Here is a 21,304-nt window from a genome sequence, read left to right on the forward strand (position 1 = left end):
CTGTGTTTCAAAAAGATGAAACAAGACAAACCTTCTCGATTAAATCCAAGACATCTTGGTTGTCAATGAATTCAATGTAGCTCCAGTTAATTTCTTCATTGCTATATTCCTCCTGCTCCATCTTAAATACATGCTGACAAAAAAATTGAAAAAGTGCAATATCAAAACATAACCAAACAAAGGGTTAGGCCATCCCCCAAATATGCTGTCATCTTCGCTCACCTCATTGAAATGTTGCTGAAGCTTTTCATTTGCAAAATTAATACAGAACTGCTCAAAACTGACAAGTACAAAAAAAGAATCAATTTTTTTACCATTAAATAGATAAGATTTTATTGAAACAGAAAAAGAAGGGAAATCCCCAAAGAAATGAACACCCAATAAAACTCATACAGGAGGTAAAAAATATATAAAAAGATGCCCAATAAGGCAATAACAAATAAAAGCAAAGGTTTCTTCCCTCGGCCTACCTCATCTCCATCCATATCTGACCCCAGTGGCCATCTCATTGGCCAAGGAGTTGGAATATCAAAGATACCACTAGGACAATGGAGAGAGTTGGCCTGAGAACCAACCCTGTATTGAGTACAGATTTATCAGGTTTGGATTACTAACACATGTAAGATGTGTTAGTATGTTTTCAGGGATCTTATTGAGATCAACATCAGATATGGGTTTCAGTTTAAGACCTATTCAGATCCTTTTTCATCAGCTATTCAGATCCTAATGTCTTTACAAAATATTAAGTTTTTATCTATCATATTTAAATATCAATAACAGTGCAACTCCCGAATACAACCAGTGAACACCAAAAGTAAAGCAATTACAACACAGCCCAAAAAATAGAGTTTATGTTCACCCCCTGCCTAGCTAGACCATCTGCCAATAAGTTTGCACTTCAAACTTCTTAGGCATTACTAACATATCAGTGCTTATACGTTTCACTTGTTTTGTTGGTATTTTAAGTATTCATTTGATAATAAATTGATAATAAAAATAATGAATTTTGACGTAATACTAGTTAAGCTAAAAAAACAAGGCCAGGCTTAAAAATAGCTCCATCCCAAATTCATGTAATTGTAGATTATCAGATCAAATTTGTGTTGGATCATATTAGATTGGATTGGATATGAATCCGGGTTGATGGATCCACATCAGATCCAAATCCAAATCTGGTAGGGCTTGAAATTTTCAAATCCAGACTCAGATTAAATTGGATCCATTCCAGAGCTGACCCATTACATGACCGAAATAGCAATATGAACAAGATGTTCAGCCTCAATGGCAGTGACCTTAGCCTCTAAGATAAAATGGTGAAGTCAGATTAAGATTATCGAAGATATCCCATTCAAGGTAACTAGATAAAGAGTGTAGAGAACCAAAGGAAAGAAAATTGGAATGAATCCAATATTTAAGCAGAGCAGGAAAATCTACTTATCCATATGCATAAAATGGACTAAATTCCATTACAAATTGAAAATCTGTGGTAGAGGCTCCACACTGATTGGTCTCAGCAGTTTTAGACATTTAGGTCGACATAATGATATAATGAAAACACAACATGAAGTTCCCAACTATGCTCACAAAACTAGTGGGAAGTAACAACAATGAAAATAAAAGGAAAAGTGAAGTACTTCACAATTACTAAAACAATGAGCCTAAGAATAAGTGTTTCTGTTAAGAATACTGCAAAACGCACTCCCTCAAAATAAAAAACAGTGTAACATGAAAGCATCCACAAATGTGCACATTTATCCACACAGAAGCATGCAAAAACATACCAAAACTTTAATAAAAACTATAAGACACACAAAAGATACAGAGACAAGTTAACAACTACAACCAAATTGATTCAGTTGACTACAACAGCTGAAAAATTAAGCTGTTGTTTAGAAGTTTGAAGTCTGATCCCTCTGAGTTCTGATTAGAGCTGTTTTTTTTATAGATCTGATTAGAGCTTATTTTTACTTGTTAACAGTCTGTATTTGAAGTCTTGTCATATTCACATTTCAGATTTGTTGATCAGAATAGCAATTGCAGTTTACTCTCCTTGGGCATGGGAATAAGAGAGTATTCTTGTCATTATGAGAGATTTTAAAATGTTAAAAAGAATAGAAAAGGCATATATTTGCACAATCAATAAGTGAAAGTGGTGATCCAATCACTTATTGGTCAGAGCAAAATTTTAGACGTAAGAGATTCTATCATAAGTGTAACCAAACAGACAAAAATGGACATATATATCATGAGTTTTAGACACAAATTGCAATATCTCAGCCATCTAAACACTACCTAAGTAGCGGGGGACACGAACTGAGCTTTTCACAAGCTATTTGAGCTCAGCTCGTAAAAAGTTCAATTTGGCTCGCTCTATACCAAGCTTCGAGCTGAGCTCAAGCCCAATATATAGAATCATTTGCTAATCGAGCCAAGCTCAAACCTGATGAAGTTCAGCTCGTGAAGCTCGCGAAACTAATCAAAGTTATATTATATATAACATTTTTAAATTTTACAAGTATAATTTTTAATTTTTATATGGATAATTTTTTACATGTATAATATTTAATTTTTTTATGAAGCTTCGCTCACTATTGAGCTCAAACCAAGCTCGAAGATATGAGCTTTTGATTCGAGTCAAATTCAAGCTCATGTTTCTAGCACAAATCGAGCTCAAGCCCGAAATCGAGCTTCATATTTTTTCTGCTAAGCCAAGCTCGAATAGCCAGATATTTAGCTCAGCTAAGAAAATCAACATGAAAATGCAATAAAGTAATGAAAACCTATTTTATTTAAAGGGAACTGACCTGTTATTTTTGAAGCACTCAAAACCATAAATGTCAAGAACTCCAATTTGTATGCGGGAATCCATATCTTGTCCCACAGACCTATTTATCTTGTCAACCAGCCTGAAGCAAACATTTAAAACAAATAACAAAATATAGCCAAGAGCCACATATTTGTCAAAAAGCAAACACAAAGAAACATGGTTCCTGAAGACGCACTCAAAATAAGCATACCAATCAAATAACCGAGCATATACAGTCTTCGCCAAGGCATCACGACTAGCTACAGCAGCATTACAATCAAGAGCTTTAACAATACTCCCTTCACGAGTCTGAATCAAACGTGTGCATAGTGATGCAAGCAGAAGGTTAGCATCGCACCTGAAATGATTAAAACTTAAAATAGGTTAACAAGATAAGCAACATATAACAGCTACTATGACAATAAATAGAGCTAATGACATACCAACATCAATTAGAAAAGCAAATGCATCAAAATAACAACAGAAAAAATGGCCGAATCCCATGATCATGATCTGATAAGAAGGGAAGAAAGGATTTGACTTTTATAATTAGTTGTCAAGTCCTTAGACCAAGGGAGCATGGACGCCCTGCTACCATGCAAGCAAAGAAGCCAATAAGTTGGTCTAGATGATGAAAATCTTATACTCCAAACGTGACAGATCAGACAATTCACTTGCCTAAATTTCTAAGGGAATCTTCTTATTTGTGGCGAAACTGTCCTGTATATTTCCTCCTTTTTAAATAAACTAAAGGTCATTACGCAATGTTGGGGATGTAGGACGAGGTAGGGGTCCTACTAATTTAGGATCTGGTGATGCGTTTTGTGTAGGTGAATAAGGATCGTGGGTGATCAAGGTGAAAAATATGAATGGAGAAGCCAGTAGAATGCTTTTTGTTAGTGTAATCAGCAAATAGGTCACTTAAAAGAAAAAAAAGAGAGAGGACAAGAAGAAGATAAAACTTCTGGCAACAACCAGAATTCACTAATCTTTGTTTCCTCCGATCAACTCTCCTTGAACTCTAATTACAATGATTATTTATAGACTCAACTTATTAACTAGGATGTCCCTTTACAAACTCCAATTTGGACTAGGAAATTGACCCAAAACAACTCCCAATTGCTTTAAAACTAAGATAAATCCATAATTAACCCATTAGGACACTTCATAAGGACTTCAACTCCTAAACAACTCCAACAAAGTTTCCTAATCCTACTAAAACTAACTTAATTTAAAGACACCAGAAGTTACAAAAATAGTAATCCATGAATTTACTAAAAATAGTAATTTCGAGAGTTACTAGAAATAGTAAATCCAAGAATTAATTTCGAAATAAAAATCTAAACAACAGAAACATGTTCTTAAGACACCAACAACTAGAAAATAAATGAAAAAAGAAACAGAAACAATACCAGTATCATATAACACATAAACTCTGAAATTGGTATAGAAATCGGGATATTGGTTTTTTACATCACAAATTTTTCTGTTGCTTCTGCCTCCGCATCAGTTGCCCCCCCCCCCCAAAAAAAAACAAGTATAAGTCTTACTATGGACCAAATAAGAAACCCATAGCAGATAAAGAGGACAGAAAGAAGAATTATAAGGATTTCAAATCTGAAATATAGAAGAAAATGGAGAGAGGAAAAAATAGATTGCAAGGTGAGAAGTGAAGTAAAAGTCCCACAACCACAACTACCTAAATCGCAAATAGTACTCAGCAAATCAACTTTAAAATTTCAATTCCAATGACTCCCTTGACACTCAACACAAGGGCTGAAATTTCCCTTTACACACTCCAACTTCAACTAGGGAACAACCAAAACAACTTCTAACTTGCTAAAAAGACTAGAATAAACTAACCATCTATAATACATGAGAACAAGGACAGACTCTTCAAGCAACTCTAATAACCTTCCACTAGTTCTAGTACACTAAACAAATCAAAAATAACCCCAAGATAGACAAAGCAAATAGTAAGACCAAATCATGTCATAACTTTCTCAAAATATGTTGGATTTGTATGATTTGTCCTGTTGGATACATAATCAGTGACCTATATAACTACACCATAACACCAAATCAAGAAAAACAGATAAAATTCAAACCCTGAGAAAAAATGACAAGATTGTTAGCCAAAAAAATGAAAAGAAAAAATGACAAGATACGAACATCAACTTTTTAAAATTCTAAAACTCACTAATACTAATAAGACACTTTAAACTACTATGCCCCTGACCAGATTCCTAGAACAACAAAGTGATCAAAAAATAACCATTAAAAAGCCAATGTGACCAATATATATTTGATAAAGAATTAAGAGGAAGCTGATTTCTTCTCCACAGATTTTTCCCAGTTGTCAAATATGCATCACCAGCAATCCAAAAATTTGTCAATGTAAAAGTATAAATATAAAAATTTACAAAATGAGAGCAATCCATTAGCCCCAGAAAGATTTACAAAGAACAACCCTTTATACACAAAACAGCTAGCAACTAAAATCTCTCCTTCCAAATGATTTGACCACTTCACTGCCAATTCCATTAAAAATAATGTTAAAGAGAGCCACAAAATCATATAGAATGTTCCAAAGCCATAATATAGTCCCTCAAGAACCAATAGAACAAGCAGTTCACAAAAGGACTAAATACATAGTGGGGAGGCATACCCACTCAACTCCGAAAGAGCAGGAAAAAACACATGTGGATCATGCAAAAGAGCAATGGAGAAACAAGTCATCAACAGACTCCTTTGCCCTATGACACAAGACACATTTGTTAAGAATGGGAATTACTCTACTATTAAGGTAGTTGATAGCACGAGTTTTGTCCAATGAAACAAGCCAAATCAAAGCTTCCTATTTTTGTCCAATGACACATTTTTTCCTTTTTAGTGAACAGAGTGGCTAAGGATTTCTTTCCTGCTAAAAGGGGCCTCATACAAGGAGAACCTTTGTCACCCTTCCTCTTTACTCTAGTAGCTGATGTACTGAGTGATTTGATCTCACAGGCCAATGCTGAATATGATTAGAGGTTAGAGAGTTGGGAGGGAGGAAGTGGTAGTCAAACATCTTCAGTTTGCAAATGATATTATATTAGTTCACCATTTTGAGAGACTTTCCAACCTTAAAGCAAAGTGGGGCAAGAGCTATGTGGCGGGTGTGAATCTGGGGAGGGGAGAGGTGGACAGTCTAGGTAGAGTTTTGGGATGTGAGGTAGGGGGAATGGCCACTGCAATATTTGGAACTACCACTGGGAGGAAATCCTAGTGCACACATCTCCTGGTACCCAGTGACTGAAAGATTTACTATGAGGCTTGAAAATTGGAAAAGAATCTACACTTCGTTGGGGGGGGGGTAGGGTAACTCTGATCAAAGCTCCCTTGGCCAATTTACTGGTTTATTTCCTGTCAACCTTCAAAGTACCAGTAGAAGTGGCAAACCAACTAGAGACGATTATGAGATTTTCTGTGGGAACCAGGGGACACCAAGAAGGATGAAGGATCAACTAGTGAAGTGAAATGAAATTCCTTGGCATTATGGGCTACTGCAAAACATCACTTCACCTTGGCTGAATCATGTTTATTTTGAGAGAAGATAACTTTCGGTTCAAAAACAAAAAAAAAGGAGCAGGGGGAGGGGGCAATGTACATGAAAGATGTACAAAAAAAGCAAAAGACGCCAAACCCATTACAATGGTAAAGGATTTGCACTATGCAAAACACTTCACTATATCCCCAATTTAAAAAGAGAGTTAGCTAAAGTGTTCAGATCCCTTGGAACCCATCTAAAAGAACAAGAGAAGTCATTAGAGATCTCCCAGATCTCATTCAACAGATGATCAAATAACCAAGGGCCCCAAAAATGGTTAGAAACGCATCCAATCACGTTCCTAGAGCCTGCTTCCACCAACAGCAATCAAGCATTAATGAATTCGGCCACGATTAAGCCAATGAGAATAGCTCTAGTTTCAGTTTCTGAAGAGACAGCAATGCCAATAGGCCAACTGAAAGCCTAAACAAGATTACCTCTTGCATCATATGTGTCCCTCAACCCCTGCAGAACCCTTGTAGCCATCACAAGCAGGCCTTGTATCAGAGAAATTCTGGATCTGATAGGTAGGACCTGAAGCATGTAAGGTCTCAAAGAAATTACAATTCATCGGATTGAGACTAACACCTTGGAGGACTGGAGTGAAAAAGACCATCCAAGAGGCTGTAACTTCAAAATTTTTCCTTTTGAGATCTTTCCAAGAGCAGGATCTCTAGCTTCATTTTCCCCAAAGATCTCAAATAAATTTTTACTTTTGATCATCCAAGAGAAACCTCGAAGATTCTCATGATTAATTTCCCCCAAATACATCACATCCCTGAATAAATGATCTCCAAAATAACTAGTAATGTCCTTGGTTGAAAAATCAGTCTACTTGCGTATACAGCAATTCCATCAATCTCAGCTGGCTGGCATCCTTAAAAGAACTTTCATCAAACTTTAATCAGATCTCCCCATCAAGCACAAGGAAAGAGCACAATGGTCAATGGCCAACATGAATTCTTAAATCCCACCAAACCAAAACAGAGATGCAACCGCAACCAAAGGGCAACCGGTAAGGATAAAGCCAAAAGACTTAAGGAGCATAATAATGCACCACTCTAGCTGTGGCATTCTCAAAGTCTTGATGATGGAGAGAGAATGCATCAAATAATTGGTTGGGGCATGATTCTACTTCCCATGTACAGTTTTACCAATTTTCACTGGCATATTGATCAAAAAAGGTGAAAGATACATGCTTCAACTAGGATGGTATAGAAAATCCAAGAACCACCAAAAAATAATAATGTAAGCATTTAAATTACAACCATGTATTTTTATGAAAAAGGTAAGGTATAAATAAATCACATACATACATAATAAATTAGGTACATACATAAATAAATTAGCAGCCATCTGAAGATGAAAGCTAGACTTCTGATCCTTAATAGTTGATGAATCATGCTCTTTTCCGGGAGAAAATTCAATATTTCCCAGATGAAGAATGGCAGCCAGGGTGCGAAATATGGCTTCCTGAGAATTAAAAAGGGAAACATAAGATGAAGCCATACAACATAATAATTACAATCGAACAGACACCAAGGACAAGAAAAGAACCCTATAGCTAAAACAGAACAAGAAAAGTATAGTTAAAAACCTGATCATCAAGACTTATACCAACAATATCCATCGCCCTCCTTGTCTTCGTGTATTCCTCTGCATTGCTCACTCCATCTAAATCATAGGTCTTACTTTGGTTCAAGTAGTAGAACTTGCTTGGAGTGTCTAGTTTGTACTTCTCTGCATCCTAAACATACAATGCGATAACATTTTAACAAAATCCATGAAAATGAATAAATGGCCAATATGGCACAAGGACCAAATTAAGGGCATATCTTAGATCTAATTATAATATCATTTGATCTACTAAGCACAAAAAATGGAGGAATTAAAAAAATATATATATCAAGTTGTAAAGCTTGTCAAATTCAAAAAAGAAAGGCAGGGGCCATTACTTGTTGCAATAAAATTATAAATTATTCATGGGAATTCTCTAAAGTAGGCAGGGGCTATTACTTGGTGTGATGGTAAAATCTCAGGTGGGCAGGCATGATAACATAGATTTGAGTCTGAGAGAAGCCACATTGTGCAAAAAAAAAAAAGATGCAAAAGATTAGGACTGTATCCGGTACACCGTCCCAAAATACCAGATAGCTGGGACCAACATTGGATAATGGCTTTTAATTGTGTGAAGATAAATTAAACAGTAAACAACCATGACTAATCATATTCTACACGTTATAACTACGTAAATGGCCAAATATTATGCTATCATTCTTTGTCTCTTCAAAAACAACAAAGAATGAGGAGGGCTTTGTGATGGTAGAATGGTAAGGATTTGCAAGGAAATATTAGCTCATAATCCTCCTAATATAAACAAAGCATGGGGTGCCAGGGGTAGAACTGCAATTGCATTTCCTTTTTTATCACCCTAATATAAATAAAGCAAGGGGTGCTGCCAGCCAAGAATTTGGCACACCAACCTCTCTTCCTTTTTTTCTTCTCTTCAGTATACGATCAGATCTCGAATGAAAACATGGTATCAGAGCTGAACTCTGGATGAAAGTAACCTCTTTTTCTCTCGTAATCTTTTTGTTTCTCAACCAGAGTTTTTTTCTGGACTGTGAAGAGGAGAACATCTAATCGGACTGGTCAAACCTCCAGATCCTTCTTCCATTTGGTTTCTACCTTGGTGGTAACACCAAGGAGACCTGTTTTTAGTGACAGTAGAAGCAGTAAAAGGGGACTTTTGGATGTGTGTACCTCATGGAGTGCTAAGAAGGGGTTGTGTGACACCTTCTTTAACAGGTATGCGTAGTTTCCTATTGCCACCTGTGGTGTGTGACCTGATGGTGATTACAGTTTGATTTTTTGGGCTGTTTAGTTACTGCTGGTGGAGTTAAGCAGATTCCCTAATGTCCTGGAAGATAAATTGGCTTATTTTAGGGTTCATACCTGTTACTGTGAGTGGTAGAAGTGGGGTACAGACATTTTTTGTGCATCAATTGCCTTATTTGGTGTTTGTATAACCTGTCTAAATGGCAAGATAAGATTCTGCCACTTCTGGGGTTACATCAACCCAAGGAACAGCAAGTATAGGGGCTGACAGCATGCTCTTTCCTATGCCAATTACTCCTTTAAATAGCCTGAATTATTTGGAGTCATCTAAGGGTGTAAAACTCTATGTTACTGCAAGGGGAAAGGCTGGATACACCAATGAGAAGATAAGGGAACCTAAGAATGGAACTGCTGAACATGAAAGGTGGGACCAAGAGAATAGTATGGTGATGTCTTGGCTTCTTATAGCCATGGAACCTGTGATGTAAGGAAGAACTTTAATATGTCGGCAGCCACTACTAGTGAAATTTGGGAACAAGCTAAAACAACATATTCTGAGCAAAGAGATTATGCAAAGATTTATCAGTTACAAGTTGAATCCTCAACTAGTAAACAGGATGATCATAGTATGTTGGCATACTATTCAGCTCTTACTTCAGCATGGAAGGAGTTAGATTATTACCAGAGTATAGAGTGGAAGCATGATGATGATGCTAGGACTTATAAGAAGCTAGTCTCTCAGCAGCAGGTTTTGGCTTTCTTGTTGGGGCTAAATCTTGTGTATGAGCCCCTCAGAGTTCAGATCTAATGAAGCAGTGAGTTGCCTTCAATCAGAGAAGTGTAAGCCTTGATTTAGTCCGAGGAAAGTAGATGAACTGTGATGGCTACAACCGAGGGGGAACAGAAGATGGCTTTGGCTGCAAAAGATAGCAATAATGTGGTAAAGAAGAGTGAGTTCAAGGAGCTTAGTCATGAGGTCTGGCCCAGCAATGAATTCTTATAAGTATACTAACAATGTAATAATGCTTTTGTTTGAGAAAGGTTGGATAGAGACTGGTCGCCACTGAGGGGGGATAGGGACTGAAAACACTGAGGTAGGAAGGGGGGAGAACTCAAACGTTTCGAAGAGCGTGCCCCAAAAAAACTTTTCCTATAGCCGGGGAGGTCCTGATGCGAGAACCAGGAAAAGCTTTTCCTATAGCAAAGTGGTGGCAGCTGGAGCTTGGCCGGAATACAATGCAGCAGAAATGAAAAAATGGGACAACAATCTGATGATTCTCACAGATCAGCAAGGGGTAGAAGATAGAAGAGAGTTCCTACGAGGTTGCATTGTGGGGAGATTTCGGTGGGGAATAGGGATTAGAGAACTGGGTGAAGAGAATGTGGAGGGAGGTGGGAGGTGTAAAGGTAAAGAAAATGGCAGACGAACTTTTCATGTTCATTTTCCCGTCAAAAGCTGAAGCCAAATAGATCCTCAGAAACAGCCCGTGGCAGTTGGGAAGAAACCAGCTACTACCCGATTGGTGGAGGGCAAGCGCAGGCTGTTTCCATCCAGAATCGGATTCAGATTCTGTCCATAACAGTCCAATCTGGGTAAGGATTTATGGCCTCCCCCTAATCCTCTGGTGCCCGAGTTTGATTAAAGCTATCAGAGATAGGTGAGGAGGATTCCTAGAAACAAATGACTCACCATCGGAGCTAGCTACCTGTGAGTGGATCAGGATGAAGGTGCAATGAGGTGAAAATCTACCGGAGAAAGTAGAAGTTGCAGTGGGCGAGGTTCTCTTCAGGATCAGAATCTGGCCTGAGATCCTCCCGACTAGATGGAACCTATCGAAACCGGGGAGAGAAACAAAGGATTCCAAAACCATTATTCTTGAAGATATGGAGGAGAGTCGGTCTTCAAAAGAAGATGTGAGAGAAGCAACGATCAGCTTCCCTATGCCAAAAAGAGGAAGTGGGGAAAACAAACCGTCAGATCTGTACGCAGATGGGCGGTCGAGATGAAGCATCAGGAACACCAAAAGAGGGGGAGATTCAAATTTTAAACATATCTCAAGAAAGGGGGCTTATGGTAGTGGACCAATTGAAAAGTCTAATTAAGGAGTGTGTCGAAGAGATACAAAGGAGGAATGGAGTGGGGGACAAGCTAGCAGTTACAGAGGAAAGGAGACAGGTGTCAAAAGGGGAAATCCAGGCCTACCCGAACCCAGAGGAGCAGACCCAGACCCGCGATCCACATTGAAACCGTCTAGTTACCCACCCGACGCGTAAAAAAGAAACCACCCAAGCTGTGAAGGCTCTAAGTGAGCCCAGATTTGCTCGGCGAGAACAGGACAAGAGAGACCAGGTTCTTTTAGGGCCCCAATGGCTCAGCTAGCCCCAAAGAAGATCTAGGAACTTTTCTTCTCTAGTTAATCGAAGGCCCTTTCCTCTTTCCCTCAGGTTGGAGAACATAGAAGGAAGCGGATTTGCTTCCTCTTTCCCTCAGGTTGCAAAGATTTATCTGTCCAATGATGACTTCAAACCAGCTATCTTTAGTCAGGGTGGAAGAGGAACCTGTGGAGGTGCAGTCGATAGCCATGATTGAGTCAACGAACCAAAAGGAGAACCAGTCTGTCGCTCAAGAGAGAGAGAAATTGATGACTAAGCTAGGTAACAGCCATAAAGAAAACAATCGAGTTATTGGAAATACCCCACACAACATCAACAAGGGAAATGTTGTAACTTCGACGACACAGGTAAGATAAGACCTCTAAACTCTCCACCTCCTCTTCTTGGGTTTAGGAAATTTTCTAGCAGTTTCATTGGAGGGTCTGGAAGATGAAACAACTAAATTTTTCAAGGGGATTGAGCACAAGATTCTCATGGAAAGGGGAAAATTAGCAGCAAAAAAGGGGTACTACTTCCAAAAAAATTAGGGAAATGAAGAGATTAAATTGGGGACTGAATGATAGGGTGGGGAGCTACAAAGGGAGGGTGAGAGGAAGTAAGAAATAGAAAGGAGGTGGATATTCTTTTTTCTTCTTTCTGGTTATTTGTTGATGGATCTAAAAATGGTATCTTGAAACGTTAGAGGACTGGGGTTGGGTAGAAGGAGGTTGGTAGTGTGTGATGTAAAAAAAGCCAAAACTCAAATTCTTTTGCTCCAAGAGACTAAGCTGGAATAGATGGATGTAGCAATAGTACAAAGTATTTGAGGAGAAGGTCAGGTGAGGTGGAGGTCCAAGTCGGCAAGCGGCAGTGCTAGAGGCTTGGACATCCTTTGGACCAAATCAGTGTGTAAAGTAATTTCACACAGGTTACGTTCTTTTTCTATTTCTCTTCTGCTGGAACTTGCTAACGGAAGCTTATGACAAGTGACAAATGTGTACCGTCCTACAGAAACAAGCCTTAGAAACCTGTTTTTGGAAGAATTAGCAGAGCTGAGAGGCTCTTTAACCTGACCTTGGGTAATTGGAGGGGATTTCAATCAGAATGCTTCGATTGTTGACTCTTACACCTTCTCGGGTAATGAGGTGCATGGGCCCCACATTTCAGAAGAAGTCTTTTTGATTGGGAAGTGGAAGAAGTTATTATATTGTTGGAAATTTTACAAGCTTAAGAGTATTGACTGTAATCAGAAAGACCAGTGGACTTGGAATTGGTCTAAAGAGAGTAGCTTCTCAGTAAAATCAATGGCCAGTAAACTTAATAGTAGAGCTGCAATGAAGGATTTTCCATCTAAGCAGATTTGGAATTCAATTAGTCCCTCAAAAGTGAACTTCCTTGTCTGGACTATGGCCTTAAATAAATGCCTGTCCAGAACCAGCCTAGAAAGAAGAGGCTTGCAGATCCCTGATGACTCTTGTGCTCTTTGTGAATCACACCCAAAGACTACTAATCATCTTTGCATTCACTGCCCAATTGTTGAGCTCTCAGTCGATTTAGTGTATGTGATGGGGGGGTTGTCCCCAATCCTGCCTTGTCTTTGGCAGGTTTCTGTTTGTATCTCTAAGTTTTCTAATAAAATTACCTTACCTTTTCCAAAAAAAAGAGTGAGTTCAAGAAGAATGATGGTAAGGACAAGTTGTGTTGTACCCACAACAGACACTCTACGCATACATGTGAGACTTGCTGGGGTCTTGTTGGGAAGCCAAAGTGGGTAGAAAAAAAACAAGAGTAGGGCAAGATGTAGGGCCAAAAAAAGTATAGTACAGCTAATGCAACAACCCAAGATAATAAACTTGGCGGTGTGTCCACTAGCACTACTCAAAAGTGTCACACTTGTTCTGAACCCAAGGAGGATATCATTAATTCCATTCGTGATCATCTAGAATCTTACAGTAGGGTTTACATCAGATGAACAACACAACTACTAGTACTCCCTTTACTTCATTTGTGTCTAGATCAGGTAATGTTGCCTCTGACTTTCATGTCTCCACTGCCACTGATTCCCCCTGGATCATTGACTCAAGGACCTCCAACCACGGCAAGCCCAATCTTTTCCAGTCTTACAGCCTTCTGCCCAGAAGAGATGAAGTGAGGCTTGCAAATGGATCCTTCTCCTCCATTGTAGGCCCAGGATCAATATTTGTTCCCCATGGCCTCAACCTTAGTAATGTATTGCATGTACCTAAACTTCCTATCAATTTACTTTCCATTAGTAATATCACAAACTCCTTAAACTAGTGTAACCTTTTTTCCGTGGTTCATGTGTAGGACCTAACTTCTGGGGGGCAATTGGTAGAGGAAGCTTAGTAGATGGTCTTTACACTCTTGACAACAAGGCAGATTTCTCAATGTTGACTTCGGAGTCACATAGTCAATTGAGCCAATCAAATAAGAGCCAAGTATTTTTATGGCATAATCATTCGGGTCCTATGTCCTTTGAAATATTGAAGTCTTTGTTTCCCTTTTAATCTAAGTCATGTTCAGTGTCAGACTTCTAGTGCCAAACATGTCAGTTGAGTAAGCAATGTAGAACAATTTTTCATTCAAATAATAAAAGATCAAATCTCCCTTTTCATATTGTGTATTCAGGTGTTTGGGGACCTACCACTATAACATCAGAGGCAGTTATAAGTACTTCATCAAACTAATTGTGTATACAGGTGCTTTGTGATAACAAAGCAACCATAAACTTTTTTTTATAAAAACGAAGATTTATTAGAAAAGAAAAGCAACGACAGCCTAAAGAGGAGAGGAGACAACACCTCCATCCAAACTAAGAAGAGGCTAGGCACCCAAAGCCCAATAAAAAAATCCCCTGAACATCTTACCACCCTAACCAACCCAGATTAGAATACAAAAAGAAGCAAAAACCCAAATCAGGAATCATTCTCTTGAGAGAACTGAACTGAACCCAAGCACAATCTCAAAGCTGCCAAAGGAACTCCAGACCTCTCTCTTCACCTATGACATTTCCAACATTCCCCTCACTCTTCATCAACAAGATCTAAAGCCTCCACTTCATCCTCCTCCCAATTCTCACCCCCTTCCCCAATTACTTTCCTCTTGTTATTTTCCTGCCTTCCATTTCTCGCAGTCTTCCCCCCTGAATCAAAAATCTTCTCATTCACAACCTTCTTCTCGACATCATTCACTTCCTCTAAATTCCTTCCAGAGGGCTCTATCCTATTCATATCTTCCTTCATCCCTAACAATGCTTTGTCAATTTGAAAATTTGAAATTCTGCCCTAAGCCTTCTTGTCTCATTTAGCCTCTAAACCATTTGCATTTCCTCTGTCTTTCAAACAATTCAAAACTCTAGGTTTAGTTCCTTTCCTCTTGTAGATTCTCTTGAATCTACAACAAGGACTGTCCCTGACCAATCCTTCCTTGAGACGATAAGAAACCTTAGTTACATGAACAAGTTGCCCATTGTTGGATCCTCTTAATCTTCTCAGGTCCCCTACATTGGGATTCTCGGAATTAGACGGCTTTAAAATGCCTTCGCTTCTTATCCTTCCTAAGTCCACCCCCAACTTTCCTACGAAGACCGAAGTTTTCAAATCTGCCACTTTAGACTCCTAAGAAATCGCGTCCTTTGACTCACTAACCACGTCCAGGTTCAGAACCCTGTTGCTAGAACCAAAGGAGATAGTCTTATTCTCCGATGCGATGAAACACATATCCTCTCTAGTATTTTCTTCCTTACCTGAATTTTCTTCCACTTCGATTCTTTTTGGCATTCCGTTGCCAGACTCAACCCATCTGATATTCTGCAAACATCTTTCTTGACGTGAACAATTAAGTCCTTGACAGTAGCTCTTTCTTGTGAACCGCCTCCTTCAATGTCCCATGGTAAAGTCTGGGGAACCATCTTCTCTGAACATGCTTCAACCTTCTGACCATTAGAGTGACTCAAATCTTCCAAGCTCACAAACTTCATAATGACTCACTCCCAAGACTCCTTTTGCCATGGCCGCTAAAGGTTCATAAATCGTTATGTTTAAAAGGCGTTACCTTTTTGGACCTCAAAACCATGGTTTTATCCTTCCTCGTCATTCTACCTCCCTTGACCTACCAGCCCCAAGAGAATTTCTTTTTTGGTCACCCACGGCTTAGACAAGAGACACTATCAATCTTTGAAGGGGAAGAAAATGGACCAGAATTATCTCCCATTAAACTCAACTCCTTAGGGGTCATGTGCAAAGGAAGCAGGTCGATCACATTAGTTGGCTTTAACTTTTCTCCTTTTGGGCCAACCAACCCATATGACCCAAATTGACAACTCGATGAATAAAACCCACCCCACCATACTCGAAACACCGCCTCTCTATCTTCCTCATAACTGCTTTGGAACAGAGGAGACTCATTTGCAAACTTGCAACGTTCCACATCGATTCCACTCCCTTGTTCTGGAGCTCCCCACACTCCCTCTCCTCTTCTTCCACTTGGGAGCTGACTCACCACGTCATCATCTTACTCAAGCTCCCTATCACTCCTTCAAAGCGATGCTTTAGTTTCTGACGCAATCCACACCCTGTGCCAATGACCATCCACACACAACTCCATGGCTCAAGGGATAGCTTTAGGACACACCCCCGAGATTCTAATTCTTGCACCACGAAGATCCTAAATATCAACATCAACCAGAGACCCTCCAATAGCATTCACGATACTCTCGAACACCCTTACCGCCCAAAGATTGAATGGGAGGCCCAAGAGCTTTAATACTATCATCTCGACTATGAGATTAATACTATTGCAGTTTGGAAACCATCGTTCCACTAAAACCAATCCAACACTAGTTTCAACTATCTGCAACTCATCTATTTCTTCTTCAACTTCAAAGATTGCCTTTCTACTGTCAAAAGGCGTGACAAACGAAGGGGCAAGGTTGTAAAACTTAGCCTTAAGAACCTCCAGAACGGGCTTCGAGTCAACAACCTCCACTATGTTGTTAACACCTTACTTCTTCATCAGTTAGAACCACCCTCAGAGTCGTCATCAATCTAAGCATTGTCGTGGTCTTGAGCTTCTCTTCTTTGAGGTCACACCTTCTCAAACCGATTCCTTTCAACCCTTCCCACTTCGTTTTATCCTTACTCAATTGAAACTCATGTAGTGCATCTACAACCGAAGCCCATTTGGAAGCCTATTGGAATGCATATCCTCTTTGTTCTTCTGTCTTTCAACTTTTCTGTGAAAACAACAGAACCACCCCCTCTCGTTTCTCCTCGTTACTGCTTCGAAAACCTTCCCCACCTTCTTGAGATTGTTTTGCCATTGAGGTATCCTCACTACATAAACAGCAACATCCAAAAAAAATTAAACAAACTACATCATCTTCCAACAAAAGCATCGAGGTCCATTTTTCATCATTAAACTCCAAATAATCCAGCCCTTTGCGAATGACTTTGCTAATCTCAACTTCTTTGCTTCTACTTCTATTTCCTCTGACCACCCCATCACTCTTTATTTTATTTTTCCTTTGTTGAACTACAATATGTTAAGGCCATTGCCAATATCAGAATGATCTTATTCTTATTCCCTCCTTAATGCATATGGAGATGCAATGATCTTCGAGGGTCCTCTTCAAAATCAGAACACCTATAGAAGGATGTAAAAGCAGCCATAAATATTGCAACTAATCCCATTCTCCACGTTGGGACAAAACACATTGAGGTAGATAAGCAGTTCATAAGAGAGAAGCTTGACAAGGGTGAAATCTGCACTTCCTAATGTTAACTCTAAGGAGGAACTAGCTGATGTTCTCACAAAAGGTCTTCCTTATTTGCAGCACAATGAACTTTGTGACAAGTTGGACATGATTAACATATACAACAACCCAACTCGAGGGGGAGTGTTGTCAGCCTGTTATCAGAGTAACAATGCTGTGAGGATGTTCTTTTCTTGTGGTTTTATAGTCTTTTAATGGTGTGGACCGTCAGGCCTGGAACTATAATTGTATTTCCTTTTTTTATCACCCTAATAGAAATAAAGCATGGGGCACCACTACCCAAGAATTGGGCACTCCAAAAACACTTTTTCTCTAATCCTCTTCTTTTCTTCACTGTACGATCAAACCTTGAATGAAAGAACTCCTCTCCAAAAAAATATGTATACATTGGCTCATAATCCATCCCTTGTTCTCATGGTAATATTCAGTTAGAACTTTTGAAAGGTATTTCAGTACTTTCATTTCATCAAGTATAAATATGTCGTCTTTTTACGTGGTTAATTTCATTAATGAAAGTTTATAGAAAGTGTACAGAATCAACTTACAAAGCATACACTCATAATTAAGAAGGCAGAAAAGAAATACATCTAACCTAAGGTTGCTCATTATTGTCCATGCACCGAAAAAGAGCACCCCTTCCAACACAATTCTCTATAAGCCAAGTAAATATTCTCGAGAGCTCAATTCCAGTCTACCTACTTTGTGGCTTGGGCAAGAGAACCTCACAAGGAATTAGTGGATCAAGGTGTTCACAGAATTTCTACTTGTAGCCTAAGGCAATAGAAATCATGCTTCCCTAAAATTTGATGTCTGATTGTCCAAGCTCCATCCATTTCTCCAATTAGCCTGTTCACGATTAATTCAGTCTCCTATCATCAAGCTCCAAAATCCAGAAGCAAGGCTAACTGCTAAGTTCAGTCCTTGAAGAACAGCTTCTAAATAACTCTTATGAAGTTTCTAGCACCAATTTGTCTTGGAAAGCTGACTCTTTTGTCATAACCACAGTTGACCAACAGACACCAGGACCCACAGCTCCTTTTTCTTTTTTGACAGTTGGCCTACAGCTCCTTTACAGGTCAATAAGCATTCCAATTATAACAAAATCGATGATGAGTAAGCAACCAGAGCCCAATGCTTCAAAAGTAGGACCTTAATTCAACTACATACAATATTCACCACCACCTCAAACAAATGAATAGATAATCATCTGTTCCCTTTAATAATTTCTTGTGCTCCTTAAGTCAACAGCTCCACCTCCTCATCCCTAACTAACATTACTATTCCTAATTCCCTATCACTACCCCCAATAAGCCTGATCAGAGCCACCCTATCCTCCTCTAAACCCAACCTTTCCCTCCTGTGTCACAAACGCCTCCCCCTATCTCAACTAAAAAGTCCATCATCCCAGCAATGTCCACTGACACTTCTCTAGCTATAACAGAGATCTCAACTAAGGCTGCAAGCAAGGTTGCCCAACTTGAAAAATGTCAACTACATAGGGCTCATGTTAGCTGGTTAGGGTTCGGGCACATTGAAAATTTGACAAATTTCCAACCCAAACCGACCCAAGTTGCACCCCTAGGGTACCAGACCCAGGAGAGAATTTACTAGTGTTATCAGCCTCGTTTTTTTGATCAATAAGATAATATTTTATTAGAGCGAAATAAGAAAGTTACAACAGGGTGAGAAAGTTTTTCCCCCAAAACACAGTTTTACAGTTTTTCCCAAAACATTTGATATCCCATAGCCGCATGTTTGGCTAGAATATCTGCCATCCCATTTGCTGTTCTTCTCACATATTTGAAAATAACATTCAACTCCCTTGCAATGCTCTCAATCAACCTAAATGCATGACTATAGATTCAAGTGTTATCAGCCTCATGTTGTTGTTCTTGTCTTCATCATTTTCATCTAGGAGGTTATAGAGTGCTTTCAAATTGATATTCTAATGAAATTTACAGTTACTTATCAAAAAAGCGCTTCTTTGAGATTCATCCAATCCCCTTTCTACAAGAGGAATAAATGGTAAACTGCCCATGTTTTATACGCAACAATCATGAAGAAGATTGGGCTGAATTCAAGGTTCAGGGTTGGGAAGGAAGGGCTAGTTATATCTCATTTGCAATATGCTGATGATACTTTAATTTTCTTGGGAGCATCAGCTGAGCAAGCTATGTCACTAAGTATTATTAAGAGTTTTCAGTTGCTCTCAGGTCTTAAGATTAATTTAAGCAAAAGCATAATGATAGGGGTAGGTGATGCTCAGCAGTTGGTGCATGAAGAGTGTGCTAAGGCCATGGGTGTTTGATTGGGCAGTTTCCGTTTTCCTATCTTGGACTTCCAATTGGTGCTAGAGCTACTTCAATCTCCACTTGGCAACCTGTTTTGGACAGAATTGATAAGAGGCTTGCGGGGTGGAAAGGGAAGTATTTATCATTTGCAGGAAAATTAACATTGATAAAATGTGCTTTCAAATTTGCCAGTTTACTACTTATCTTTACTAAAAGCTCCTGCTGCTGTGGTGGGGGAGATTGAAAGGTTGGATAGAGAATTTCTGTGGAATGCTAGGGCTGGGAGAAAGAAGGTACATCTGATCAAGTGGGAGCTCGTGTGTAGATCAAAAAGAGATGGGGGTTTAGGGGTGAAGAGGGTGGGTATCTTCAACAAAGCATTACTGGGGAAGTGGGTTTGGAGGTTTGGAAGGGAAAGGGAGGCTCTTTGGAGAAGAGCGGTGGCTTGCAAGTATGGGGTGATGAATTTTAGGTGGGATTCAAAGGAGGTGAGACATGCATATTGAGTATGTGTATGGAAAGGTATTATGAGTTTTAACTCTTTGCTGGTTCCTTTCTATACATGGAAAGTGGGCTGTGGGTCAAGTATAAGGTTTTGGGAAGATGATTGGTCGGGGTGGGGAAATTTTCTGATTTATGATCAAGATTATATGATCTGAGTAAGAAAGAAGTGCCAATTTCAGATTGCCATGAAGTAGTTAATGGTGCTGTGGTTTGGAAGCCAAATTTTAGAAGACCTCTTCTCGATTGGGAGGTAGAGGAGTGTGTGGAGTTGCTTGCAAAACTTCAGGCATTAGACATCAACCCTTCAGTCACAAATGTAGATTATGGAAAGAGTTTAAGGATGGGAAGTTCTCTGTCAAGTCCTTGTACTTGGCACTGATCAGAAATCGGGTGGTGGCTGATCCAGTTAAAGGTGTTTGGGGGAAGCCTGTACCACCAAGGGCTGAAGCTTTTGCTTGGTTGATTGTAAGAGGATGCATTCTTACACAGGATAACTTGAAACTCAGAGGGCTGCAGTTTCCAGGAAGATGTGTGTTATGTTTGCTGCTCAGGAAGATGTGTCTCATATTTTGCTCCATTGTAACTTTTCATACCCAATCTGGTCCTATTTTTTCAAGTTATTCAAGGTGGTCAGAAGTACTTTGGCTGATCCGTCTGAGATTTTCAGCAGCCGGCCAAGAATTCAAGGTGGAATTAAAGTTAAGATCCTATGGACATGTATTCCCTTTGCTGTATGCTGGGAAATATGGAAGGAAAGAAACAGAAGGAGCTCTGATAGGTGTACTTAGCTGTGTATTATTTCTGCAAGTTTTCCTTGTTTTGTGGTTTTTATTGATGTAATTCGGAGGGGGTGACATCTAGTCACCTAGTTATTTTGCAGTGTTTTTTCCTTTTAGCAATAAAATTTCTTTTTATTTATCTTCAAAAAAAATGAAGAAGATGACCAGTTTATTATGCGCAAAAGCAGAGTATCTCCAATGATCAGCATATGCTCTACATGCAACAATCAAGAAAAAGATGTTAGGCATTTACATATCCATCCCAGTATTGCTGAATTTATTTAGTCTTTCATTTTCTGTTTGTTCAGAAAGCCAGACATCAGGACAGCT

At 39.2% G+C, this 21,304-nt stretch overlaps 1 protein-coding gene across 6 annotated transcripts in view; it reads right to left on the reverse strand.

Annotated features, from left to right (window-relative positions):
- Window positions 1–21,304, reverse strand: part of XI-I (myosin) — a 79,710-nt gene that overhangs the window by 51,499 nt on the left and 6,907 nt on the right. For all 6 annotated transcript variants that reach the window (XR_016103204.1, XR_016103203.1, XM_088957453.1 and 3 more), the window contains 6 exons: window positions 7,993–8,142; window positions 7,732–7,868; window positions 3,018–3,164; window positions 2,805–2,906; window positions 223–280; window positions 32–133 (listed from right to left, as the gene is read on the reverse strand). Coding sequence is in view for 4 of the 6 variants with exons in the window: in XM_088957453.1 (XP_088813579.1) it covers window positions 32–133; window positions 223–280; window positions 2,805–2,906; window positions 3,018–3,164; window positions 7,732–7,868; window positions 7,993–8,142 (696 nt within the window). In the remaining 2 variants the exon portion in view is untranslated. The remainder of the gene's footprint in view (window positions 1–31; window positions 134–222; window positions 281–2,804; window positions 2,907–3,017; window positions 3,165–7,731; window positions 7,869–7,992; window positions 8,143–21,304) is intronic.

The sequence above is a fragment of the Nelumbo lutea genome, chromosome 8 (genome assembly GCF_056320005.1).
Source record: "Nelumbo lutea isolate HS-2025 chromosome 8, American lotus-T2T, whole genome shotgun sequence".
Classification (NCBI taxonomy): domain Eukaryota; kingdom Viridiplantae; phylum Streptophyta; class Magnoliopsida; order Proteales; family Nelumbonaceae; genus Nelumbo; species Nelumbo lutea.